This window comes from Hypomesus transpacificus, chromosome 10 (assembly GCF_021917145.1).
Source record: "Hypomesus transpacificus isolate Combined female chromosome 10, fHypTra1, whole genome shotgun sequence".
In the NCBI taxonomy this organism is placed as follows: domain Eukaryota; kingdom Metazoa; phylum Chordata; class Actinopteri; order Osmeriformes; family Osmeridae; genus Hypomesus; species Hypomesus transpacificus.
The window spans coordinates 4,073,820-4,100,709 of NC_061069.1; the positions used below are offsets into that span (position 1 = coordinate 4,073,820).

A 26,890-nucleotide genomic window follows, 5' to 3' on the forward strand; every position below is an offset into this window, starting at 1 on the left:
ATGGCTATTTAAAGAGGATCGTAGGGAGGGATGCATAACACAGGGTCCACAGAGTTGAGTAAGCCCATTTAAACGTAGACATCGTCGCTATTCATTCGTGTACTGTCGTTAATAGTAATAAGAGCGTCGCTTTATCAGTTGTCTCCAAGTAAAAGGGGTCTCAAACATTTTGGGGGGGCTGACAGCGCCCATCGACACCAGATCGAGAATATATTATCTTTCATGCGTGGCTGTTTTGGGGGAAAATGGGGAAAGATTATTATAAAATACTTGGGATTTCGAAAGGAGCTGCGGAAGAGGACATCAAAAAAGCATACAGAAAGCAAGCTTTAAAATGGCATCCGGATAAAAATAAAGCAGCCAACGCAGAGGAAAAATTCAAAGAAATCGCCGAGGCATATGAGGTCCTCAGTGATCCAAAGAAAAGGGAGATATATGATCAATACGGAGAGGAAGGTAAACTGTAAATATGTGCAAACGCAGTCTTTTAATACTGTATTGTGTATTAAGGCTGTATATTCCATGCCAATGTTGACGGGATTGAATGATCTAATCGTGGACGCGAATACCTTGTGAAATTATGTATATTTTTTCCAGTTGCACATAACCTACTATACACACATAAGTCATATGAGCTGCATCACTTGAGGTGGGCAGGGAGACAGGAGCTTGGCCACTCATACTGTGCAAGATTGGCTTACAGGGTATTTTCTATACACTATACACTCCATATATTCAACTCAGACGAAATATAGATACGTTTGTATTAGCTAAATCATAACGTTCGACAAATCTTTGACATATTTACTGTGAATATGTATTCACCATGTCGTGTGGGCATTTATAAGGAGGTTATGGTTTGCCTGTGCTCAGTCTGCAGGGATGGCCCAGTTGCTCAGAACTGTAAATCGAATTATTTTCAACATTTTTTTAAACACGAATTGGATGATATTTTCTCGATATAAAGTTACTCTAATAGATGTTGGTAGAAAAACTGACAGAATGATCTCCATGATTGGGGGAAAACAGATCATTCAACCAATTACTTTTATTTACAGAGCCTTCCATGCATAAGACGAATGTTGAGACATTGAGGATATTTTTGGATAACTTTTAAATGAAATAAAATGTTCCCTTAAGTTAAACTTCATACTTTTGTGCTGTACAGTTACTTTTTACATGGCATGGTTAATGACTGACCCCTGTGTTATTTCTGTCCACCGACCAGGTCTCAAAGGAGGAAATGGGCCTACTGGTGACGGACAGGGTAGCAACTTCACCTATACCTTCCATGGAGATCCCCATGCAACATTTGCCACATTCTTTGGAGGAGCCAACCCTTTTGAGATGTTCTTTGGGCGTAAGGCTAATGGACGGGATGATGAGGAAATGGAGGTGGATGGCAGTGACCCCTTTGGCTCTTTCACCAGTTTCAACCTTAACGGGTTCCCTCGAGACAGACATGTTGGCCTGGGTGGGCAGCAACGACGGAAGCAGGACCCGGCGATCCACCACGAGCTGCGGGTCACCCTCGAGGAGGTCTTCCATGGCTGCACCAAGCGGATGAAGATCTCTCGGAAGAGGATGAATCCTGATGGGAGGACCATGCGAACGGAGGATAAGATTCTCACTATCGAGATCAAGAGGGGTTGGAAAGAAGGCACCAAGATCACCTTCCCTCGGGAGGGTGACGAGTCACCCGGTGCCATTCCTGCAGACATTGTTTTCGTAATCAAGGACAAACCACACCCACACTTTAGACGGGAAGGTTCTGATATTGTGTACCCGGTAGGGGTCAGTCTACGACAGGTGAGGCCCATTTTCCTTGGTGACTTGGCACCAGTAAAACAATGGTATAAAGTAACTACTGGCAATAAACTGTTAAATCCTGAATTATAACTTTGACCAAATGTAGATTGCTCTTTTTGGTCTTGGTAGTTTATAAGTACTTACTAAATATGTATAAACATCGGTATTCACTTATTTAGTCTGCCAGTTATGTAATGCACATACCCCACTATACACACATAAGGAATATGAGCTGCATCACTTGAGGTGGGCAGGGAGACAGGAGCTTGCCCACTCATACTGTGCAAGATTGGCTTATAGGGTATTTTCAATACACAATACAGTCCATATATTAGTTCTGTGTAGTTCTGTGTTTTGAAGTTTCAACCCAGTTTTGGATGCAGTCTCATGGAATGTGGTTACAATGAGTAATACTACAAAAACACCAGAAAATTTGGCTGCGCTTAGATCACATTGCTTATCAGTCAGTAAACACATGCTGAATATGTGACCACATAACCCTGGAAAATACAACAGTGCATATTGCCTACAGTGTTCTGCAATGTATTATGACACTGCTTTGTAGACTTCTATGCAAACTTGTCACTGACTGTCATATTCCTTTTGTTGCAGTCATTATGTGGATGTTCTGTGACGGTGTCCACAATAGATGGGAATACGTGCAACATGAAAATCACAGACGTCGTCAAACCAGGCATGAGAAAGACAGTTGCAGGCCAAGGGCTACCCTTCCCCAAAAACCCTGACCAGAGGGGGGATCTGGTGGTTGAGTTTGATGTAAACTTTCCAGAGAGTCTCCCAACCAATGCCAAGGATGTCCTGAAACGACATTTACCCGTCTAGCAAGAAGGCTGTGGACAGAAGAGGGATGATATCGGCATGCCAGTGCTCCTTCTCCCTCTTACGAGGACAATGCGACTATTCACAGGTGGACCCCCTTCTAATGAATGTGCAATTTCAATTTTTTTATCAATTTGGTGTTTTTATAAATACCATGCATGCCTCCAAGTTGATATAAGTGACAGTAAAATATGTTGTTATCTAAAGTAAACATTGTATGTCAGTGGGGTAATTCCACATTCATGTATTAATTATTTATATTTGTTTTGTTTGAAATGGACTGTAACACTTTTACTATACTGTTAATTGGCATATTTATACGTCACACACGACATATGTGATCTAATCGTGCTGTAAGGTCTATTCCCTGATAAAGAGGCACATAGGGGTTTATGGGTAGCCTACTAGCATTTACATCATTTTCCGACATAATTTTGTTAAGGACAGTTACCAAAGTAAAAACACCAAGTACTGTTATTTCCATTATGAAATGTGTTGCTTTACATGTAGCTCTCCTTACTTGAAACTGAAATTAATAATAATAAAAAAAGAGATGGCTTAGATCATCTCCTGCACACTCTAAAAAGTATCTTCCATGTTTGGAAAATGAAAAATGCCTTTTGTGGCTATGGTAAGCAAGGGGACTAAAGGTTGACAATTTATGTATTTTATTAAGGGTTTACAACCCCTATACAAGGAGGCAATACATTAAAGTAAGTGATTGAGTAAATATAGCCTTGTCCATTAACAGCTGCACAGCTGTTGACCCTTGGCTGCAAACACAGTGACCTTTACATTATCCCACCAGGGGACACCACATTATGCATCACAAAGCTATATAGGGGCCTTAAGAAGGGCTACATTAGTTCTACTGGCATCACCCGTTGACTATGACCTGAATAAAATTTGTCAGATGAGTAGTCATTTTACATGGGCTAAGCCAAGCCCACGGATACTTGACTGATGAAGTATAATCAAATGCCAAATGCCAAGTAAAAACACAGAATTGAAGGAATCGTTGTTTTAGTGAAAATGGATACCTGTGATACAGGTATAGAGTAGAATAGACTGGCGTGCTTCATTCAGGAGTATTTCTCATCGTAGCCTACTGCGCGTGCGTTCTCAGGATTTTGAAACAGAGAAGCTTTTGTTCGGGGACCAGCCTGTCAGACTTTTCAGTCTTGGCTACTGTATGTGCGAGAAAAGGCGTCGTAGTATACGCCTCCTACCTGTTGAATATTTCGAATATTAACTGGCAACACAGCGTTGAGTCACTGTCTAGGAACAAAGTCAAACCTGGAGAAGTGAGCTAAGGTAGGCGGAAGGAAGAATTGCAACAGGTTGCCACTTCAATGTTCTAGTCGGACGGACTCGTCTACGTGCTTTTCGGATTTAAAATGCCTTTGGGACTAAGAAAAAAGAAAAACAAGACGAAGGAAAGCTCCAATTTGGTCGAAAACGAGGAGCTTGCTGCTGGTGGAAGTGCAGCGAAATCCTCCGTCAACGGTGCGGGACTCCCACCTCCACCTGCCAACCTGCGACCGAAACTAGTGTTCCATACGCAATTAGCCAACGGCAGCCCAACGGGCAGAATTGAAGGATTTACTAACGTAAAAGAACTGTACGGGAAAATTGCCGACACTTTTAATTTGAGTCCTCCAGAGGTAAGTTATAGACTACTACTTATGTGATTTTAGCGCGGTACTTTATTGAACAACAACAAATGATGTGTAGGCTATGTGTGATTGTTGTTAAACAAATTATGCCCAAAAATGATATTAAATTAGCGGAGAGGACGTCGAGGTATGTTTGTGCAAGGTGTGACCTAACGCTAGCGTGAGTGCCTGAAGACCAGATTCTCTAAAAGTTTAAGTGAACTGCTAAATACATGAATCAGATTCAGGGCCTGCATACATTGTTATTCAGATGTAGCCAAACTTATTTAATAGGCCTACTAATAGTAATCTATAAGGAGCAGTTGGACAACTCCCAGGGAGGACCCATTTCCAGAATTGAACTTACATTACAAGGGTTAAATTCCATCTTCATGGACACTGCCAACACTGCATTTATAGATAGGGTGAAATGAAGGCCCTGTAAACAAATGCATGTTCCAAACCCTCCTCCAAGGCCAGACTCTTTGTTCTGTTCTTTATAGAATAATCTGTGAGTGACATGTCTGCCTTTTGTCACTGAGCTGGACTAGATACCAGGCAGCCTGGCCGGCCTATTAGCCAGGGACACATTTGAGCTGAGCCATAAGCTATCCTCCCCCTCCCTCCTCAACCAGTGCAGAACCTTTGCTGACAATTGAGTGAGAGGGCGCTTCTTAGAAACCAGTCAAGCCACAAGTTTGATGGGCATTTGTGAAAATGAAGAAAGCGCCCATTTAGCCTAAGGTTCTTGGAGGCATGATATTTCAAATATCATATCATCAACTCACCAGCTTTGTAAATGGGAGTACATGCGATTCTTTCCGTGTCCTGACTTGCTTGAGCACATCTGCTCAGTTAAAGACACCTGCACTGGGTATAAGCATTCATAAAGCTGTTACACACTCCACAATTCATGGAAAAAACATGATGTCCCATTCAGCCATTTCTGTGTGTGACAGGGCAGATAACCCCTACATGGAGTGGGGGTTATGTTGGGATAGTAGACTGAGGAAGTCCCTCACATCCTGCACAACGGGCACAGCCTAAATCCAATGAGATAAAAGCCGAGGGCCAGCCCTGAAGTCCCTAGGGCGACGAGGCTGCCCAATGCCAACTCCCTCCCAACACCAACACAAACCCCTAACTCACTCTAACTACTACCAGGGCATCTCAACTCACCAGCTGGCCCCATCAATGTGGCATGAAAGTTGGCACTTAAAGAGTGGCTCAGGATATTGGTCTTATCATTTCTTGATGGTTTTTTGTTGCGTTGTTAACATGAAACACTGTATCTCCATGTAAATCGGGCAGTCGTCATGAAAAGCTATTAATATCATTATTGTTAATTGAAAAAGCGAGAACAGTGATTGCTGTTGAAACAACAGTTAATAGCTTGTTCCTACACAGGAGACATATTTCAGTAAAAAAAAAAGGAGGATATTAATATTTTCAGGCAATCATTTTTTACAACCGAGGTCAAAGTCTTTTCACAGGCAGTTGTGTTTTACCACAGGTGTGGCAGTGTGTGACTTGCAATGTGCTCACCTGTTCCCACAGATTGCCAGCATTAGGCTACTCCCCAGAAAGTATTTGCTTAACGTTTGAATGTAGATGCTGCCTTCCTGTAGCCTAGTCCCATGTGTTGCCTGCACCTTAACTCAAAAGGCAGACTGAACTACAGTAGAGACACTGCTAAAGGTATCAGTCTAATGATCCTAACATCCTACTTTGTTGGGATTGTTTCAAGATCACATAGTCAAACGTACAAGGAGATTATACTGCTAATTAATTAAATGTAACCATCCCATCTAGAGAAGTCTGATGAGCTTCTCTTGAAGAGTTGTAAGGGGACAAAGATCGCTGCACAGTGTTGGCATTCTCACATCCTTTAAGTATTCCTCCTCCATGTCTGCAGGGGTATATGTTTAGTTAGTATTTATTTTCATTATTTCAGAAATGTTGAGATCAAGCCCCGAGATTACTGGAGCTTACTCTGATAGAATTGTAGATCTTAATTACGTCCTGAAAAGATTAGGTGAGCTAATGTTGATCTCATTCATTTCCCCCTTAAATACGTTTCTTCTTCTGTTCTTCAACTCCCTTTTGTGTTGGAAATCATGGTGTAATATCTTTATAGACAAATACTAATTGAGTGTTAATATGTTGCGTAGCCTTGTGGCGCACTTGGCACAGTCCCAGGGGTAATGTTTGCTTTTCACGGTCTACAAGTGTGTACATGCCCAAGACAATAAGACAAGACTCAAGTGGAGGCTAAACGGAATGTGTCCTTCTGCTGAAAACACAGGTGTGACTTCAGCCGTATTCAAATATTTTTGAGTCACCATTAGGCTTAAGTAGTTGTTTTCCAGCAGCTAGTGCAGGCAGAAACATTGCCAGGGGAGTCTTTCACTCAGCCTCTTATCTGTGTCTCCGACACTGAGGGTTAGCCTATGTCACAGGACTTAGCTAAACAAGTGTGAGTGTCACCTGTGAACACCTGACTACTGCCTGGGTGTGTTTATGTCTGTGTGTAGGTTAGTGGGAGGAGCGTTAAAGTGAGGATGTGGATGTATTTCTGTGTCTGGACATTTACTAAATTGACATCAATCCCTTCAGTGGCATTTCTGTTGTTTATAGTATGTCCTCATCACTAACTCTCAAAACTCCTTAGTCAGTGATGCTTCAAAGTGGATCATTGTCTAGGTTGAAACGCTGATGGGCATTTATATCCTGTTGAGGCATGGACCTTTCTATTCATTGAGAAATATGTAAGGCAATTCAGTTTGCTATTACCTTTTCTATCTACGACCATGCTTCTTCAATACCTGTGAAGTCATATTTTAATCTCACTGTTCTAGATTAGTCATGACCAATGTTCCTAAAGATATGTTTACCCCCCGTAATCCAATCCAATGTCCTGATCCTTGTCTACCACCATTTTGATAACCTCATACATCATTGATGATGGATAAGCGCTAATCACTGTTGTTCATATATCATCATAAAAGTGGAACCTTTTCCTTGCTACAAAGGAGTGTTGTTTACCACTGTGTTGTTGCAGACTTGTTATCTGTAGATTCTACAGTGTTCAGTTTACATGTGCGCATGTTAATAGACTGTTGTTCCTTTGTGCATAGTTTGTCTTTTAATATTCTTATAATATATGATACAGATTAGTTTCTTACCAACTGCTTGTCCACGTGGGCTAGCTGGCCGGTTGGTTGGGCTAGTGGGAGGTGTTTGTGTACTTGTGTTTGTGTCAGTCTGAGTCAGTCACTCAGAGCAGTGGAGCAGAGAGAGGAGTGCGAGTGACGCTCCCTGTACCCAAGCTGCGTGGAGTGTAAACATAGTGAGGTACACACTCAGGCACAGGGAAGGAGCATCGTGAACATCCTGAGTGCAGGAAAGAAGCGGCTTGATGTAATCGGCAACCTTGGTTACAGAGTGTAGGCGTCCGTATTGCTGTTCCTCCACCCACGGCCTCATGGGTAATGCCCTGGCCTGCTTCCCCTGGTGGGAGAGAGATTAGCCAAGCAGAGCGTCCACTTTAACTCCCCACTCCCCCGCTCCCTCTCTGCTTCCCACTTCTAACAAGCCCCCCCCCCAATTTCTAATCCCATTCTTTTATACCCTGGTAACCAAGGGCAACGCTTGTGTCTGTGTCAGCTGATGTGTATGTGCGTAGTGCCTGTTGGTACACAAAAGGGGCCAAGCAAGGCTTGTTTTTTTAATAGTTTTGTTCTTGCCAGAGACTCATTGCACACAAAGGTCATACCGATGAACCGGTACAGATCACTCCTTTTCTTTCACGCCGCCCGGAAGTCAGGGAACATGACTTGGCAGTTTTCAACTCATAGAACAAATAAAAAAATTAAATGAATTCCTTCAAAAGTGTGAAACAAATCGTGCCTTTGGTGCATGGGTTGCATTTGGATCGTAGAAGAATAGAGATTTACAGGAGGACATATTAATAGCTCTGGGTGCACCATCTGTGTGAGGTAGGGCGGAATAAATGATTCACCCCTAGCAGGCCCCTCCCTCCTGCCTTCACTGGCCAGCCCCAGTTTAAAGGGCTTTGAAATCAGGCTACAAGTGGATCGTGTTCCTGCTGATCGCATTCCCCCCCCCCCCCCCCCCCCCCCCTGTCCTGCCAAGAGGTTGCAGCCAAAGGTGTGATGCCAGGGTCTCTCATCACTGGCACGGTGGAAAAGGTCACCTTTCTGTCTATTTGGTCCCAGTCTGACAGCGAGGGAGACACCACACAGCTGTCTTGAGTCACACTGATCACAGAAGGACTAGAAAGGGAACATCAACCAAATAGATAAAGGACATGACTCACTGGCGACTTTCTTTGTTAACATGCCCACCTGTGGTGTCACTCCAGCTCAGCTTCCAGACAGTCAGTGATTGAAAGTGACTTTGACATGAGCCGTTATCAAATTCTGTCGTTTGAAGTAAGAGGACCACAAACAGTATATAAAATATCATGAAGCATTGGGTTCTTCTTTTTAGTACCACCTTGTGTGTGTGTGTGTGTGTGTGTGTGTGTGTCTTTTTGTAAAATATATATGTGTGTGTGTGTGTGTGTGTATGTAGATCCTGTTCTGTACCTTGAACACCCACAAGATTGACATGGAGAAGTTGCTGGGGGGCCAGATCGGCCTGGAGGACTTCATCTTCGCCCACATCAGGGGGATCAAGAAGGAAGTGGAGGTGCACAAGTCAGAGGAAGCTCTGGGCCTCACCATCACAGACAATGGAGCTGGCTATGCCTTCATAAAGGTAGGCATGCACATATTCATATTCAAAACGTCCAAATGTTGTCTCTTAAATGAAATGAAATCTCTTAAATGTTCTATTGAGATCACTTGTGTCATTCGATTTCAAGAACTGTACATATTTGTGACTCATTTCAGCTTTTTTGTCTTCATTCAAGAGTGTGGAGGATCTCAAAACGGATGCTCATACATGCCCCCTTGTGTTGATAATTCATCATTACATGTTGTTACCTTCAAGACAAACAGGCTGTTCATATTCACAGAAACCAAAAAACGCATGGTAGTTCACAGACATTACATGAGCAGAGAGAATGAAAATGTGTATGGTTGTCCTGGTCCCACGTAGAAAGTTTAAAATATTGATGAGAAACACAAGTGGTTCTTATCACAGTCAACTCTCCTGTATAATAACAACAAATGAATCTTTCCCTATATTTGTCTTTCGCTCTCTCTCTCTCCTCTTAGCGCATCAAAGAGGGCAGTGTGGTGGATGGAGTAAAGGTGATTTGTGTGGGTGACCACATAGAGTCCATCAACGGGCAGAACATTGTGGGCACACGACACTATGAGGTCGCTCGCATGCTGAAGGACTTGCCCAAAGACAAGGTCTTCACTCTGAAACTAGTGGAACCTATGAAGGCCTTTGGTAAGTGGTGGGCCATAACTACACCTACAGTGGCTTGTGGGACCATTATTTTTTTTTTAAACTTTATTTACTTTGAATTTGCTTTGAATGCCTTCCCTGTTCCATTATCTTTGTAACTGGCTTGCCATTGTGCCACAGTCAAAGATAATAAGCCTTTATTTATATAGCACATTTCATACAAGAATTGCAGCTCAATGTGCTTTACGTAAAAACAAAAACACAAGTGATAAAAGCAATAAAACCCTTCTGAACACAGTTTCCCAATATAGATAAAAATGTAATCATGTCGTGTCAGTTTAATCACATAATGTCATGACAACATCCCGCACAATGTCTTTGAAAGTATGTTTTTCCCCCCCTGATCAACAGAAATGCTCGAGCCAAGGTCAAAGGGCACCAAACCTGCCAGTGAGAACAAGATAGGCACAGGGAGGGGAACTTTGAGACTGCGCTCCAAAGGGCCGGCGACTGTGGAGGAGGTGGTGAGTGTCTGCCCCTGGTGTTGGTCAGAACCTTCCAGGCAGGGCCCACATGTCCCCGTGGCCCGTCTCGTTACTGAAACCCTGTCGTGTTCTCCAGCCAACAGAGTTTGAAGAGAAAGCGGTAAAGAAGGTGGATGACCTCCTGGAGAGCTACATGGGGATCAGAGACACTGAGCTGGGTGTGTACACAATACACTCCCCACGAAATATTCAGTTGATGAGCATCTTACTGACAACATAACAAATCAACACTTTTGCACACATACCATATCCAGGCACGAAATGTTATCAAAGTATTCAGCATCATATAGTTAGTTGTAATAACATGGAGTACCACTTATTCCCCAGCTGCCACTATGGTGGAGGTGGGGCGGGACAAGAAGAACCCAGATGAGTTCGCCATGGCCCTGGACGAGGCCCTTGGAGACTTTGCCTTCCCGGATGAGTTTGTTTTCGACGTCTGGGGGGCAATCGGAGACGCCAAGCAGGGACGCTTTTAGTCATTAACTTCCCGATACTTCCCTGAATCATCCTCGTTTAGTTACAGGACATCATGTCACCAAGTACAAAGTCGTGTGCAGCGTGGTTTGGGGGGGGGTTCTTGTAATGCCTGGGTAGTTGCACTGGGGACCATTTTTTTATTTGAGTGACTTAATGAAGGGTTCAATATTTGGCTGCCATAAGGGCTGGCTACAAAATGCTTATTGGTCTGCATTCCACAATGCATATTATCACACTGGAATTGGTCTTGATTTTAAAAGGGCATTGATTTATGCATTATCTAGACTATCTACGTACCCTCTTAGAGTTGTTCCTATTTATACTCATGAACCATACAATCTAGTGAAATGTGCAACATTGGTTATAAGGGTACACACCTCTAAATCAGTTAATTGTAATCACACTACTTTATAACAGTGATAAATATATTTATATATATGTGTACTGATCACATGTATCAAACTTTTTTTAGGCTTTTTATATGTCTCATGTCAAAATGTTGCCGCGTTTTGAAACGTGGCATATGTAATAAGTGTAGTTGTCGTGATCATAGCGATATTTTTATGTTGACCGAGACCTCAATTTTCCAACCTCTCCTCCACAGGGTGTCATTGTATGACATCTTACCTTCAACCTCACCTGGGAAAAACTCCTAGTCATATCTTTGTATGATACAACAGCATGGTGGAATGAAGGTTTACCATTGTCAGTTATTTCAAAAATAATTTGACTGACACTGCATTGTGTGACCTAATCCTATTGGGTTGTATCATTATAGGTGTCACTCTGCCTTCTGTGCACCATGCACTGCAGATAATAGTCTGTCCAGGGCATGGCACCCATAAAGAAGTCATGGTAGTGAGACAAAAAGAGTGAAATAGCCTAGATCCTGTGCTCCCTTTTCAGTAAGGTGGACTTTCAGTACTGTACTACAGCAGGTTTTTATCTTGACCAAGGAGAAGTGATGGCACAATTTCAACTAACATTCCTTATCTTTTAGTAGCATTTTTGTACAGAGTGCTAGAGCGTAATTAAGATATAAAATAGATTTTAATAGAACGTTTTTTGTTTTTAATTTATTTGTTCATTAAAATTTGTCATTTGTCAAATATATTTTTTACTGCCTTAAGACCTGGCACACCATTAAACTGAAATCTATCTCTAAATTCTGCCATCTTGAAGCCTGTTTGTTGTAAATACATTAATTTTTCTGCAAAAGCATGTTTAGCATGGAGTTTACAGATAATTTGACATTTTTTTCTTACGGGTTTTATTGTCCATACGGGATGGTAAATGGTTTGATATATGTTCTGTATTTAAATAATTGTATTTGTTTGACTAACATCCTATACTATAGGGTTAAAGACACAGTGGTATACTGTAACAGATATGTGGCAGTGATGTCATCTTCTGGTATATAGTAACCCATTAAAAATGTAGTTTTACAGTTCTGCCCTTTAGTTATACTATAAATAAACACTCATCAAATCATTCAGTACAACAAACTTTATTGGCACACTTTGGTGTGTGTATATACAAAATACAACATAACCTTTCATTAATCTGCTCTTCAAAACAAGTTTAGCAAAGCCGATAAAATTATGAACCAGTTGGAATTATTTTCCAAACATCAAAAACTTTAACTGTAAAATAGTGTTACATTTTACAACCTACTATGCCAAAATTGGCAGCATTTAACAACTGACATTCATTTCAATACATTTAGCTACCCCACAAAAGCTAAAGAATTTAAAGGAAAGAAGGCCTCAGATATAATGAAGCTTTTCTTTAAAATATGGTAATACTGTAGAGGACTTGGAAGCACATTGTAAATATCCTTGATATCCATGTGAAATGTGGACAGTTAAAGTTTACTTTGATGCCTGATAGTTACGGGGCTATTTTGAGTGATTGTTCAGCCTCTACAGAGTATTTATATGGCATTTATTGAAGTACAGTAGTTTGACTACACAGCATTTGTGATCTGGAAATAAGGATACATTTTCCACTACAGTAACATTTTGGAAATGGCTATTAGGAAATAACAGTATAAAAAGTACATTACTTAAGCACCGGTGTCAAATGGACGGTTGCTTGAAGACTTGGCTACTATGAGACTCGTATTCATCCTCAAAATAAGATGGACAAATATGTATGATATTACTATAGATGTCAAATGTGCACTTAAAACTTAGAAGTAAAACTACATGGGGTGGATTTTAGACTACGGACAGTATCCACCGGCTGCCTTGGGTAGCGGCTTTCAGAAATAAAGCCCTTACACCCTGCTCCTGTCTCTCACAGTTCATCTCCAACATGGGTGTTCCTGAAGGCATCACCTGTCAGCTTCTCCTGGGCCTCCTTCATACCAGATACAACTGCAGGAGGAGAAGGGGTCACAAACAAACCTGTTAGTCACAGACACTCACACTTCTAATGATTTACTTTAATACCGTTTGGTATGAGATGAATACCTTGGTCTGAATTGCTGTAGAAATACTTGTAGTTGGGATTCCCATTTGTGTTGGTTATCTCAGGATGAACTTTGCCACTGGGATCTATGAGAAACATGGGTATTAGCAACAGAAAACAATTAAGGGGGGCAGGGGGGTCAGATGGCTGAGCGGATTGAGAATCAGGCTATTAATCAGAAGGTTGATGACGTTGTGTCCTTCACCGTACTTGCCTCTGGGGGAATGTCCCTCTCATCCAGAGCGACTTACAGTAAGTAAGTCTGCTAAATGTCAATGTAAGGGGTGTTACTTGTCATAGGGATGTGCTTATATAAGTATACAGGCAAGAGTGTTCTTTTACCAAGGAAAAGTATTCTAGGAATGTATCCACCATCAGGGCTGAAGGCCTCATCCTTAGGCTCCTCCTCATCCTGTTGAAATACATATGTGGTAAATCAACGACATAGACATCTACATACACAATATACATACACAACTACCTACAACCTGGTATAATGAGAAAGCCTGAAAGAATACTTCTGTCAAAGAATGGCCTATTCTTACCTCCAGATTTACCATGACAAAATTGTGAGCCAGTTCAGAGATTTCCTTAGACTCTGCAAACTTAGGTTTCAGAGCTGAAAAGAAAAAGGGTTGATTTTCCTTTAGAAAACCTAGCTATTTTTTCTCTGCTAGTATCAATAACATGCTCATGTAACATAAATCACTGGTTTAAGCAAGGACAACTTAATATGAAAGAAAATTTTGGGAAAAATACCTTTGCAGGCTCCACACCAAGTTTTGTGAATAATGACCATCAACGGCAATCCACTGTCAAGAGAACAAGTGGTCTGATTAAATGAGTAGATATAAAGCACAAGAACAACTTTTCAGGCAACACCTAGATCACTGATTAAGGCAAGGTAAAAGGTTCTCATTTCAAAGAGTAACTTGATCACCTGGCCTCTGCCTCTTTCTTCCCGTCATCCAGGCTTCTCCAGTGGATATTATCCCCAAATCCTGTTTAAAGAAACATACTAGTCAATGGGAAGGCTTCACCTCTCTCTTTATGAAGAGAAACGATGGCAGGGCAGGGGTGTGTCTCTGGGAGTGGTAACAGGGCCATACAAACTATTTGCCATCCGGCTGAATGGTGTAACTTGAACTTGGCTATTACTTTTATGATAGAATCAGATCAGAGAATTTAGGATCCCCAGGCCCTAATGATATGGCAGATTGTTTATATGTTTTGTCGTAGTCTGTGTTATATCACCAATAATATACCTTGGGAGATAAGAAATGTATTTTCTGTGAGTGGTTCTTGAGCCAGAAAAAGTATGTGGGCAGAATTAACAAAGAAAGTTTACTGGAAACTGTATGAAACGTTCACATTTATATTTTTTTCAAAATGGGATATGACTAAAGCAAAACGAAAGCTGAGCTTGGTCAACTTGGAAAGCTCTATGGAATTACACTATTAGTAACTACAACCCAAAATATACATTGCCAACTTTGACTAGCTAGGTTTTTGCTCGTTAATTCGGAGTAACATTTGATACAGCTAAGTGGCCAGCAGCCGTTTCCAGTACCGCCTTCCTTTCACTTCTGCAGCCTACAGTTAAAAATTCGTGCGCATTAATGATATGCTTACCTCGGCTATTCCCTTCTTCAGCTGCAACCTTATGAAGATAGGAAAACGAAAATAGTACTTGAAAAGTGGACAACAACGCAATATTGACACGGGGGGACAGCATATTAGTGGCCTTTCAACAATCTTGCTGTCTTGTGCTAGCTACTTTCAACTTCTAGCTAGCTAGTAGTAGTTGTACCAGAAACCGGTAATAATGTACCATGTGACAGGATGAGGCAGAGTACTTGAACGCAATGTAATCGTTTCAAAATAAAAGTTACCGGTGAGCTACCAAACAATTGTGTGTTCTGGATTTCAGGGTTAGTGTTGAAGAATAGGGTGGGAACATGAATGTAATGTAAAACAATGGAAATACGTAGGGAAATAGGTGTTTATTATAATTTTATATATATGTGTCTGGATTTAATGCCATAACACCGCCTAATGGTCAACAGCTATACTTCACTCTGACAGGTGTCGTTAACCCAGATGCACCCCCACCCTGAAAAGCAAAGCATGCTCAAATAAAAAAGTTAAAGATTTCGTCTTGCATTTAGTCATGTTTTGATGTCTTGATATCGCAACGGAGGGGAAACAACTGTTTCACAACAGTGTTGGGACCTGCATCAAAGTATTCTTACTGTATATTAAGGGGACTAGTTTCCAGCTGTCTCCCCTCCGTTTGGTTGCGATGTCAAGACAACATATTTCGAGTGGTTTGTGCGCGCTCCCGCGAGGTTGTGCTTTTTATGGTGGGGGTGCATGTGGGGGCACAACACCGGAATCATCATCATCACCTCGTGCTAGTGTTGCAGATGGTGAGGTAGCCTGGGTAAGTGGGTAATCAAGTCTGTACTAACAACACCAGAGAGCTACTGACGACAGTCTTGACACAGGTAAATATTTCAGATTTTATAATTCAACAACTGTACAAAGGACAACAATCTTATTTATGTTAAGTCATATACTCAAGTGTTCGTCAATAATTAGTTTGCATCCGATTGTTGTTTACCAGCATGCTAACGTAGCTAGGCTTAGCTAGCTAGCGTGTTCTGACACATCAATCCACCTAACTAGCTAACTTCTCCTTTTACTGCCAATTTTATATTTCTATGAATCACGCGTTTGTATTGTTAAATCACATAGTCCACCGTTAGTGCCACCACCGTTAAATCTAGCTAGTACTTATTTAAATTGGATGAAGGTGTAAGTCAGCTAGCTAGCCCTAGCGAATAACCTGTTACATTGGATAATCTATAGTTCACCTAGTTAGCTAACAGTTAGCTTTAATGAGCGTTGTAGAAATATATCGTCTGTGACTCACCCCTCGGTAAATCTAATTATGCAGTTGTTAGCTTGTGTCAGTGTAATTAATTACATATTCTAAATACAAGTATTTGTGTTACTTTTTCTTGATGCATCGTTATTAATGACAATAAATGGTCTTCTTCATTCTTTCTAAAAGTTATGAACCAAGAAAAGCTTGCCAAACTCCAGGCTCAAGTCCGGATAGGGGGAAAGGTACAAGTCCCAAATGTATTTGCTGTTTTGTGATGCTAAATGACTGGGGTCACCTGCTTTAGATTATAACTCATAACATTGCTTAGAGTACCCTCACGTATTATGCCTTAATATAGGCTGATACAGATTGAATGTAGCCCGATGCAATACTGAGGCAGAAGGTAAGGATCTGTAGCTCTAGTAGTAGGTACATTATTCATCCTTATGTGGTAATGGAATGTGTTGAAACAGGAGCTTTACTGTTTTGGTGTAGAAGCTAAGTTTACAAAAGACCTGCCAGCCTTTTTCCCCGACCTCAGCATTTCTATTATGGACAGATGCTTTGACCTGATCGACTGTTGTGGCCTGTCATTGTCAGGTCTTTTGTCGAAGAATCTTCTCTTTCCTCCACTAGATGGTGCCATAATTGACATGTTTGTTTTTAGCATTTATTCTTTCAACTTACGTGTGAACTTTTGATCTGTATTGTAATACTGTTCAACTCCCATCTACTCTGCCCATAGGGATCGGCCCGTAGGAAGAAAAAGGTAGTTCACAGGACAGCCACCGCAGATGACAAAAAACTGCAGAGTTCTTTGAAGAAACTAGCTGTGAACAACATTGCTGGTATTGAAGAGGTATGTTGTTCCTATTGTAGTGTCCACCAATAAGCCAATAAGCCACAAATAGATGCAATTGGAAAACCATATGCCTGCTAGCGTCTCTAAAATTCCAACATTCCACACGACAGGCTCTCTACCAAACGCTATGCCCAATGCCTTTGTCTAGTACAGTGGTTCTCAAACCTGTCCTCAATTACCACCTGTCCTGCATGTTTTAGATGTTTCCCTGCAACAACACACCTGATTCAAATGAATGCTCGTTACCAGGCTTCTACAGAGCAAGATAATGACCCATTTATTTGAATCAGGTTTGTTGTTGCAGGGAAACGTCTAAAACATGCAGGACAGGTGGTAATTGAGGACAGGTTTGAGAACCACTGGTCTAGTAGTTATTCACCTCCTAATTAACACAGGTGAGGTGATACCAATCAATCATTCCAGGTGTCAATAATGAGTTCTGCCAGCACGATCATAGGCTCAACCTTCAATTCAAAGAAATCTAACTAAAGTACAAATGTCTCCTACACCCATGTTGAAGTCTCAAATTCTCTGTAAGGACTTCTCGCTTTTTTCACTAATGGAATGGGATGTGGAACCGCCAGTTTGAGTCTGTGGCTGAGCAAATTTACGCAAAGTTTTAATCTAACATTAGCTCCCTGATAGCACTGTTACTCAGTTCTTTTGTTTGAATGTGTGTATTGTTTGGTAATGTCTTGATATTAACAGATAGTGACAAAAAACCAACAGGATTAAGTTTAATTACCAGTGTCCACATGTTCACATTAACGCTTGTCCGGAACATGCATATTTTTTACGGAAGTGGAGTTTCAAATAATGTTTAAAAAAACACTTTTTGGACAAATAACTTGAGGCAAGTTTAAACGATTTTACCTTTTGCCAAAGAACAGAGAGGCAACTTAAAAAGCTTCACGTTGAGCCTGTGTATTCATTTTGGTATACCAGCATTTGTTAAATGACTTGCAATTTCCTCCAAGGTAAACATGATAAAGGACGATGGGATGGTGATCCACTTTAACAACCCCAAGGTTCAAGCCTCACTGTCAGCAAACACATTTGCCATCACTGGCCACGCAGAGACCAAACAGCTCACTGAGATGCTGCCTGGGATCCTCAGCCAGCTGGGGGCTGACAGTCTGAGCAGCCTGCGGAAACTGGCAGAGCACTTCCCCCGGCAAGGTGGGCTGAAACTCCTACATCTTATTTAGCACACGCAGACCCAGTAGGTCTTATGGGAGAGCATATTGTCGAAAAATATTAGTTTTCATGCAAATCCAACATTCTTTTTCCTTGTTGTAGCATTGGAAACTAAGGCAAACAAACCAGAAGATATTGAAGAGGAAGATGATGACGTTCCAGGTATTGATTCTGTGACCATTAATAGTTGTAGAATTATTATTAAATTGGTAACCATGTTGTCATTTTGGTGTCTTTTAGACCAATATCCTTTGTCATACAATCAGTTAACCCCTTTGTACCTTTCAACCCTTTGACACTGTTCTTGAGCAATTCTATCTTGTCCATATTGCAGATCTTGTAGAAAACTTTGATGAAGCCTCAAAGGATGAAGCCAACTAATGAATCAAAGTCACCATCATCCACCCTTATTTGGTCTCAAAGGTGCATTTGTTACAGTTATAATGTAATCGAGGATTGCAATGTTGGAGAAATATCATAATATCAAGGACAACCACCAAGGGATGTGTTCTGTTTTTTAACTTGGTGGACCTCTGCCTAACAAGAAATACTACTGTTTAATTTGCCTTTCAGAACTGTCAAGGAACCATCAATCGGATGATCCTGTATTTAAAATGTATTGTTTATTAAAGAAAATGATTCATGAAAATGTGTTGCGTGATTTCTCAGTATTGTGTATTTTCATACTTTACAAAAGTGATATTAATGTTATGAAATTACTGTCACTCAACAGCACCATAACTTTAGGGCTTTAGAATTGTAATTAGAAGCATGAACAAATATTTGTTTGCTGTTCAGTTCCCAAATCTCTGTGGAGGAGATTACTACCCAGGTCTTTGAACACACTTCAGGGTGTTACTGAAATGTCAGTGAAGGAGAATGACCGATCAATGGATAAAAGATCAGAGTATTTCTCTATGCGACCAGTTGTTTGGTGAGCAGAAAGGTAGCACATTGTGATGATCAATGAAGACTCTGCAGAACAACTAAACCTTGCACCAAACCTTGCAGATATAGAATTGTATTAGAACTGGTGTAAGCTTGAAATTTGACAATGCTACCATGGTGGTCAACACTACCAAAAAAAGAACAGCCATCTTTAGCCTGGAGGACTAATTACAGAACGCCAGCAACAATGTCTGAATTATTTGAAGCACATACATTTGCCCATAATAAACACATGAATCAACAGCATACCGATCCTGGCCTTCTAGCTATACTGAAAAGAATGGAAAGTGCATTAGTGACAACAATACAAAATCTTAAGTAATTCCTTTATTGTTGGGTTGAAAATTCATCACACATGCAAACAGCAATGGTGTAGCCGTGGTATCTCGAATCTTTTTTTTATTAGCAAACGAGAGAAGTTAACAAAACAAAATGAAGGAACTGAACATCTCAAGTTTCTGTACAGATCAAAGTATACTACAATATATACTATTATAATACAACTGGCTTACAATACATGTAAATAAGTACAGCAGTCACAAAGAAACAAACTTGGAAGTTTGTTGAATCAGTGTTAACCGAGTTAGGCAAGTTTCCTTGAATTTTTTCCTCTGACAATATCATTGACTATATTATGTATAGCTAGTATGTTCTGTATTGACATTCCCTCCTTTTCTAAAAGTGCTAAGCTTTAGAATGTATTCCACTGGAAATAAAACCCTGTCACTTGGAGAAAAAAAAAACCCTGCAGTTCACCCCTGTGTATGCCAGAATAAGAAACCTTGCACAGAAGTCAGGCCCATATTTAGTAAGACTCAAGGATTTAAGGCCATAATAAACTGACAATGGCAGCCATGTCATTCAAGAGCAACAAGGAGTTTTCTAAAACAAAAAAAATCTTGGGTTGGCAACACAAGTGTAAACTAACTGGCCATTGCGCCTAAATGGCCACTTTGAGTTTGAATATTATTGAGACTTCTGCTTTAAAATATTCAACCCAGTTTTTAATTGAAATTCAGATAAACAAAGCAAGAGAGCTTTGTTTTATAAATATAAGGAAAGAGAATGATGATGTTACAAGCTGAGAAGAAGGGATGTGAAGCGTGTCCTAGTTTTGTCTACAGGCTTACAATCAAATGCACTTAGATGAATCTGTGAACACCTCAACCCACAGTGAGATGCAGCACTCAGTTCAAAGCTAAGTGAGATCAAATGGACACAACACATTGTCTTTCAGGGATTCAGCAAGGGGGGTTCGTCATCTCTGACTGATTTCCTATCGCACTTTGACAGCAATATCATGTTTCCATACATTTACACCTGAATGTTCTCTGGAGTCCTCTTTGGAGTAAGAATAACAACATGACATGGATCTTTAACCTGAAATGAGTTAAGAATCTTTGACTAAAGTGACTAAATATGTCATCCCCTGTATCCCATTTACTGTTCAAGCCACAAGAGTGAAAAACGAAATTGCCATTAGTAAGGTTTCACTTACAATGAGATTTTGTAAGATTATGCAAATGTTTCTTAAAATGGCTTCCAACCAGCTACTTATTTAATTCTAGGCTAAATTATATTGAAAATATGCATCTGACTATCCGACTACTATCAATATTCACACACCAGTTGGTGTATAGCAGACAATTGGCTTGTAGAATCAATTTCCAACAGAAATCTTTCCTATTAGTTATATATTTGTATTTAACATGGGATCCAAAGACATTTCCTATAATATTTGCAGCTCAAATAAACATTATATTGGAAAAATTTGATAATTGCTTTAGGACATATGCTTAAGATTGTAAGTGGCTCTCCCTTAATTAGGAATCAAATATTAGTTATTGGGAGAAACACTCAACCAACAAACAGTTTGGAATATTTCCCTCTTGCATGTATGCATATACGCCAAAAATGATATGTGCGTTCATGTCGATGGTAGTGCGGTGGTTGAAGCATGTTGGGGTTTTTTTGCGGACAGACATTACATTGCTGGAGTGGGGTGGGGGGAATCATCTCCTCAAGCTGTCATACCCTTCATTATCTTAAGACGTGAAGAGCAGCTATCTACAGGAATGCATTTAACACACGAGCGACCAGCCTTGGACCTTGGTGCATGTTTCGTATAATAACATTTAGCCTGTCATCGAAAGGCAAAAATGGTTGAAACCTCTCTTTAGTCATGCAGTAATTACAACAGAAACACAATGGATACCAAAGCTGTAGATACCACCTGAAGCATTTTCCCACAAATAGTAATGGCAACCAGTCAAACTGGGGGGGTGGGGCGAGGTTACGGTATCATAATAGAGAAAACTAAGATAATTTCAATCAGGAATGATCCATTGGCTCCATCACATTTGTAGGCTCAGCATCCTGGCTATCCATTTCCTCCAGCTCTTCAGAGCTAGCATCTCTCCCTCCGGGCTTGGCTCCCACCTCCCTCTGTAGATTTGCCGCAGACACGTCCATAGACGAGAGCTCTGGGTTGGCCGTGCCTGACTGGGGAGCGGGTATCCTGGCCCCGCCTGTCCGCTCCACAGAGCCCCCAGGGGCTGCAGCGATGCTCTGCTGCTCCCTCAGGTGGCGGTCCATGGAGGCCTGGATGGAGGAGACCATTTCCTGTAGCTTTTTCCTCTGCTCCTCTATCATGTCAGGGTCCAGGTGTCGGCTGTCCTTCATGGTAACAAACCCAGGGGCCATGCGTACCAGCTCCTTGGTGGCGTCCTCGGGGATGTCTGAGAGATCGGGCCCTCTGGACACACTGGCGCTTAGGTCCACACCGCTACTGTGCTGGCGGGTGATTGGCTTGTGCTCTGGGGGGGAGGAGCCAGGGGGAGCACTGCCCAGGGAGTGACCTTTCCCCTGGAAGGCCGTGACGTTCTGGAGCTGCTCCTTCTTGCGCACCACGCCGCCGCTGCCGAGACGTAGCAGGCCGTGGGATGGGCTCCCCTCGCGGCTCCTGGAAGTGGTCTCACAGCGCAGCTGGACCAGGGCCTCCTTGACGAGGTCCTCCACGTCGGGGCCAACAGGGAAGTGTCCCGCGGTGTCCACGCACAGCTCCAGACGCTCCTCTGCAGCATTGTAGACAAACGTCTTCCCGCTGAGGTGGGGCAGGGTGCAGTGCTTGCCGTCCAGCAGTCCTGCACGAGAAGGATTGTGAGAGGCTATAAATACATTGTTACTTTGACAAAAGTTAAGATAAACATGAATGTACTTCCACAAAAAATTGAATATTTGATCGGAAAAATATATAATGAACAAACAAGGCACCTCTACCATAAACATGCATGGGATACATTTGGAAGGCAAATTAAATAAATATGAACTCCCTGTAATTGTGTTATTTTTTACTGAATATAAATCTACAGCTATGATAAGAAGGAATTTGCGTTTAAAATCCCATTGTTGAGCCATGTCATAAAATATAGCAACATACCCATATCTTTCTTCACAATGTTGTAGAAAACTCCACCCTGCTGGAATAAATGAGGCAGCTTCTTTGCATATGACCAGACATCCTCTCCTGCAAAGAAAGAACAAAAAAACGGATATCATACCAGAACTCTACAATAAACAAAACATAGATCGAAATCATTATGGTTAATGTCACGTAGTTGTATGTGTATAGTAGTGTGGATAATAAGATGTTGAGGTCATGTACTTTTATGCACACGTAAAGACAACCAAATGCTGTAATAAAATAATGTGCCCCGTCAGGGGGTGAGGAAGGATTAGATTGGCCCTGTAACATCTGCCAATTCACAAGACATCCACATCTTATCCCACTTTACAGATTAGCTACCAGCAATAACTTCACAAGCCATCAGCCTTCAAGCACTGTGGCAGGGCAAGGCCTGGAGTACCTTCAGAGACCAGAGCTGCATTCAGGGGGGTTTTATGTATTATTTGGCACACAAACACAGACAGAGCTGCCATGATCATCCTTTACTCTACCTGTCAATCACATCCCTGCAACTCTTGCCTAACCAAAACTATTCTTGAATGCTCCACACAGCTGAATGCAACTTTCAACTCTGACCCTTTTGGCAGCCATATGAGGGATGGGAGATCTGTTTGTGTCAGCAAATCCACATGGCTCTCTTTTTCACTGCCAAACAAGTTGTAATATGGCCTTTAAAAACAATATTAATGATATAGCCTACATTAAGACCACTTTAGTTGATTATAATTATATTGAGTGGGGAAAAAAAGTGATTATCCTTAAAGATTGGACCTGGATCCATCCTTGGCAAGCTTGGCTCACTAGTCACTCAATACCTGTAGTTTGTTATTTATCCTGCCTCTTGTAACCAATCCAAGAACAGCATGCACTTATGCTGTGTGTAGTAGTTTGGGGCATCTCACACCTATCACATTCTGGATTATCTGAGAAACTGGCCTTTATTGCTGACTGAATTATCTAATGGACATGAGCTATTGATTCTATGAGATAGTCTTGACAGTGAATTTATCTATCTAAAGCAAATATGGATTCCCAAATTCTACCCCTGTTCTTAGGGTCTCATGTGGTTAGACTATTACCCAAAAATCAAAGTCTGCCATTCAAGGGACCTCATGCAGAATAACTAGGCTACTAAATATCTAAAGCTATTACTCATATCTTTTCAAATCATACCACACCTTTGTTACAGTAGGCCGAATCAGGAATTTGTAAATGTTCATGGCAGCAAAAATGCTAAGAGAAGTTCCATTCACAAACCCTTCCTCTTTCTTACCCATCAGGGTTGCTAGGAGGCAGAGAGAGGACATCTCAAGGTCGATGTTGTCTTGCAGCTCTCTGTTACTCGTTCTACTGGAAGTCACTGGATCATCGCTCTTCACAGAGTGGAGGGACGCATGTGAACTGGAAGCTCGAGGGACGGAGGAGGGGACCTCTGGTCCCCTCAGGATCTCCACCGTGACCCGGTCCCCATGCTGCAAGGCCACCGGCTCATTCTCCTCCCCATCTTTAGGAGGGCAAAGTTCTTTAGGAGGAAACCCGTAGCGGATGCACTGCTGGGCCGGAGGGACAGCAAACTCTTTCGCGATGCTCTTCTGGAGCTCTGAAAAGGTGGTCTGGGCCTGGAGAGTCAGCATGGCTTGCCTGCCGTCACTGGTTGTCACGCGGATCTTCTTCTCTTTACTGGAGGTTGGGGAGAAGGAGGATTTGGTGGGAGTGGCTGGGGCAGAGGAAGAGGAACCTTCTGAAGCACCGCTTGGGGAAGATGGTCGACCTTGTCCCTTCTGTTCCTGCTTCAACTGGTCAGTCCTCCTCTTCTGGGCCACTGAGGCCTGTTCTCTGATGCTCTGCTGGAGGTTCCTTTCGGCCTTGCTCATGGTCAGCTCTTCTTTGTGGATGGTCTTTGCTTTGGGACCCGTGAGTATGATCTTGGTGGGCGGCTGATTGTCTACAGCTGCCTGCTGAGGGTCAGCCCCGTCTGTGAGCCTCTGGGCGTGCGCTCCGTCGATGGAAACCGGATTGTACTCGTCAGGGTTCTTTTTGGCAGTGTGATGCAAGATGGTGTTCACCACCTTCTGTATAAGGATCTCACTTCCAAACTCCCCCGGGAAATGTTTGGTGACAAGCTTCATGGCGACGTCATAGACATTGCTGTTCAGGGTGACGTCCACCTCGTACTGGAACCAGTACACCGTTTCCCGCACAACACGTCCACCCCACTCCAGGGTGATAGGGAAGGCCTCTGGAAGATTATCATACTCCTTATTCTCCCAAAAGTGCTTGAACCCGCATCCACATTTCCCCCCCTGGGATCGAGTGTTTGTCCGGTCTCCGTCCAGATACACGATCGAGCCGTTGCCGTGAATGTGGCGCACTGATGTGCCGTGGCACCAGTTGCAGGTGTTTAGAGAGCTCAGCTTGTAGTCTGGAATGAGGACGTCCCTTTCTGGGTCGTAAGAGCAGACAACGTTGTTTAACGGGAAACTGTAGTTCTTGTCAGGTCTCAGCTGCCCGTGAGTGGACTTTGCCAAGTTGTAGAGCTTGCCACCTGGCGCCAGCCACTCAGCTAGCACGTGGAGCTCTGAGAGGGCGTTGCAGATCAAGCAGCGGTGCAGACGGTTTTCCATAACAGACTTCTTGGCCGCTTCCGTCACCTCCTCCGGCTGAACTCCAATCACACCCGTCCGTCTGTAAACGTACTGGTGCACATCTGCCACCAAGGCGGGGTGGATGCCGTGCTTCTCCATGAAGATCTCCTCCATGGCGTTGACGAGTCTCATTACGTACTTGTCTTGCAAACTCCTGTCTCCTCCAATCACACAGCTTCCGTCTTGTTCCAGCTTGATGTACTTCTTGATGAGCTCCTGTGGCACGCCCCATGCCTTAGGGAGAAGCCTAGCCGGCAACTTGGGAACCACTGTATTCTTGATTCCCACTAGAGGGATGTAGTGGTTCCTCCCTGAGCTACTCCATGCGATGCAGATGGGCTTGTTGAATTTTCCGTCTTTCCCCTTACAGTGCTCTTCTGGCACTAGACCTGGAAGGAAAGTTGCGGAGTAATCCCCAGAGCTCCTCATTCCACTCAGTGAATCTAACAAGATTATGGGGCGGTGTAATACATTTGCCAAACCAAATATGTGAATGTTTCTTAGTCCCAGTGGCACACCTTCTGGTGGGATAAACAGAGGGTCACATTCGTTGATGATGTCCTCCCATTCAGCAGCATCGATAAAATCCTGGAAGAGAGCCTTGTAGCGATCAAGGTTTTGCTTGAAGTTTTGTTTCAAGTTCTCCCTTAAGGCATGCCAAAACAGTTCTCTGCCTACCAGTGCCCTGGACACAGCATGGACCAGACAGTGTCCATCTCCATCTACATGCACGGGAATAAAACATTCTCTATTGCTGTTGGCTTTTTTGATCTCTTCCAGAGTGTCATGGAGGTAGATCAGGCTGCCTGACCTGTCCTTGCCATAGCCGACGGTGGAGACATGCTCTTGTTCGATTAGAAAAGCCCTGTCCCCTAAGAGTGAGCAGTCGAACATCTCTCCTTGGTTCATTTCCCTTAGTAATTTCGCTTTGCCCGACTGCTTATCCATACCATATCTAGTTAGAATAGGAGATAGTAACTTGCAATGGTAATTTGAAAGCCCCATTACTTTAACCAACTCCGTTCCCTTTTTCGGGGCTCCAGTGACACCGAGGAGAGCATTTCTAAGCAGATTGTGAAGCACAACGTCTGGATCAGTTACTTCTTCCACATTTAAAAGATTCTTCTGTTCGTGGCGCTGGCCACACTCAGTGCATTCGATGCTAATTGAGCCGTAAGCAGGGAAGAATAGCCTCGCCTGGCATTTTGGGTCTGGACAAGTACCAGACAAAATACGCTTGTCCTTCTTCTTGGAGGCTTGTAGCATTGACATTTTGGAAAATAAAACTACACTATGTGACAACCTTACAAAACCATTATGGTTTAATCGACAAAGAACTATCAAAATCGCCTTCACTTACGTAGCTAGCTTGTTACTTACTAGCGGAATAACAGAATAACAACACGGAAGCAGTCCGTTTTTCTCAGTCGACTGTGTGTTGCGATACGTAATTCGCAGTGGATCGTGGTACCTGTAGTTTGGTTGACCTTGCCTAAAGTGCAGCTAGTCATTTTTTAATTCTCTGTTTTGTATAAAACAATTGTTTGGAAATGTTAATTACTTCATAACATTCCTTTATATTGTACTATTGTGAATAATTGTGTGGTTTTGTATCACAATGGTCTGATGGTGTATATCTAGAATCAGATGTTTAACTACAAGAGCCACAATGCAACATTTTAAGGGTTTGTTTTCAGCA

The 26,890-nt window shown here is 42.2% G+C and overlaps 5 protein-coding genes across 5 annotated transcripts; 3 read left to right on the top strand and 2 right to left on the bottom strand.

The window, feature by feature from the left end:
• Window positions 1–21: 21 nt before the first annotated feature.
• dnajb4 (DnaJ heat shock protein family (Hsp40) member B4) lies at window positions 22–3,235 on the top strand. Its single transcript, XM_047027275.1, has 3 exons — window positions 22–456; window positions 1,229–1,809; window positions 2,422–3,235. The coding sequence occupies exons 1-3, from the start codon at window positions 246–248 to the stop codon at window positions 2,650–2,652; spliced, it is 1,023 nt and encodes a 340-aa protein (XP_046883231.1). The 5' UTR covers window positions 22–245; the 3' UTR covers window positions 2,653–3,235.
• Window positions 3,236–3,783: 548 nt separating this feature from the next.
• Window positions 3,784–11,877, top strand: gipc2 (GIPC PDZ domain containing family, member 2). Its single transcript, XM_047027276.1, has 6 exons — window positions 3,784–4,313; window positions 8,901–9,086; window positions 9,548–9,728; window positions 10,098–10,210; window positions 10,308–10,389; window positions 10,559–11,877. Exons 1-6 carry the CDS (start codon window positions 4,047–4,049, stop codon window positions 10,708–10,710), a joined length of 981 nt encoding a protein of 326 aa, XP_046883232.1. The 5' UTR covers window positions 3,784–4,046; the 3' UTR covers window positions 10,711–11,877.
• Window positions 11,878–12,202: 325 nt separating this feature from the next.
• On the bottom strand, window positions 12,203–15,020 carry txndc12 (thioredoxin domain containing 12 (endoplasmic reticulum)). Its single transcript, XM_047027277.1, has 7 exons — window positions 14,816–15,020; window positions 14,124–14,184; window positions 13,943–13,995; window positions 13,729–13,802; window positions 13,526–13,595; window positions 13,186–13,269; window positions 12,203–13,089 (listed from the first exon to the last, which is right to left on the bottom strand). The coding sequence occupies exons 1-7, from the start codon at window positions 14,916–14,918 to the stop codon at window positions 13,010–13,012; spliced, it is 525 nt and encodes a 174-aa protein (XP_046883233.1). The 5' UTR covers window positions 14,919–15,020; the 3' UTR covers window positions 12,203–13,009.
• A 552-nt stretch (window positions 15,021–15,572) lies between these two features.
• Window positions 15,573–18,781, top strand: LOC124472601 (transcription factor BTF3 homolog 4-like). Its single transcript, XM_047027535.1, has 6 exons — window positions 15,573–15,690; window positions 16,260–16,315; window positions 16,819–16,932; window positions 17,913–18,114; window positions 18,235–18,294; window positions 18,467–18,781. Exons 2-6 carry the CDS (start codon window positions 16,262–16,264, stop codon window positions 18,511–18,513), a joined length of 477 nt encoding a protein of 158 aa, XP_046883491.1. The 5' UTR covers window positions 15,573–15,690; window positions 16,260–16,261; the 3' UTR covers window positions 18,514–18,781.
• A 681-nt stretch (window positions 18,782–19,462) lies between these two features.
• vcpip1 (valosin containing protein (p97)/p47 complex interacting protein 1) lies at window positions 19,463–26,608 on the bottom strand. The gene is made up of 3 exons (XM_047028060.1): window positions 23,820–26,608; window positions 22,520–22,606; window positions 19,463–22,223 (listed from the first exon to the last, which is right to left on the bottom strand). Exons 1-3 carry the CDS (start codon window positions 26,461–26,463, stop codon window positions 21,412–21,414), a joined length of 3,543 nt encoding a protein of 1,180 aa, XP_046884016.1. The 5' UTR covers window positions 26,464–26,608; the 3' UTR covers window positions 19,463–21,411.
• Between the last annotated feature and the right edge of the window lie 282 nt (window positions 26,609–26,890).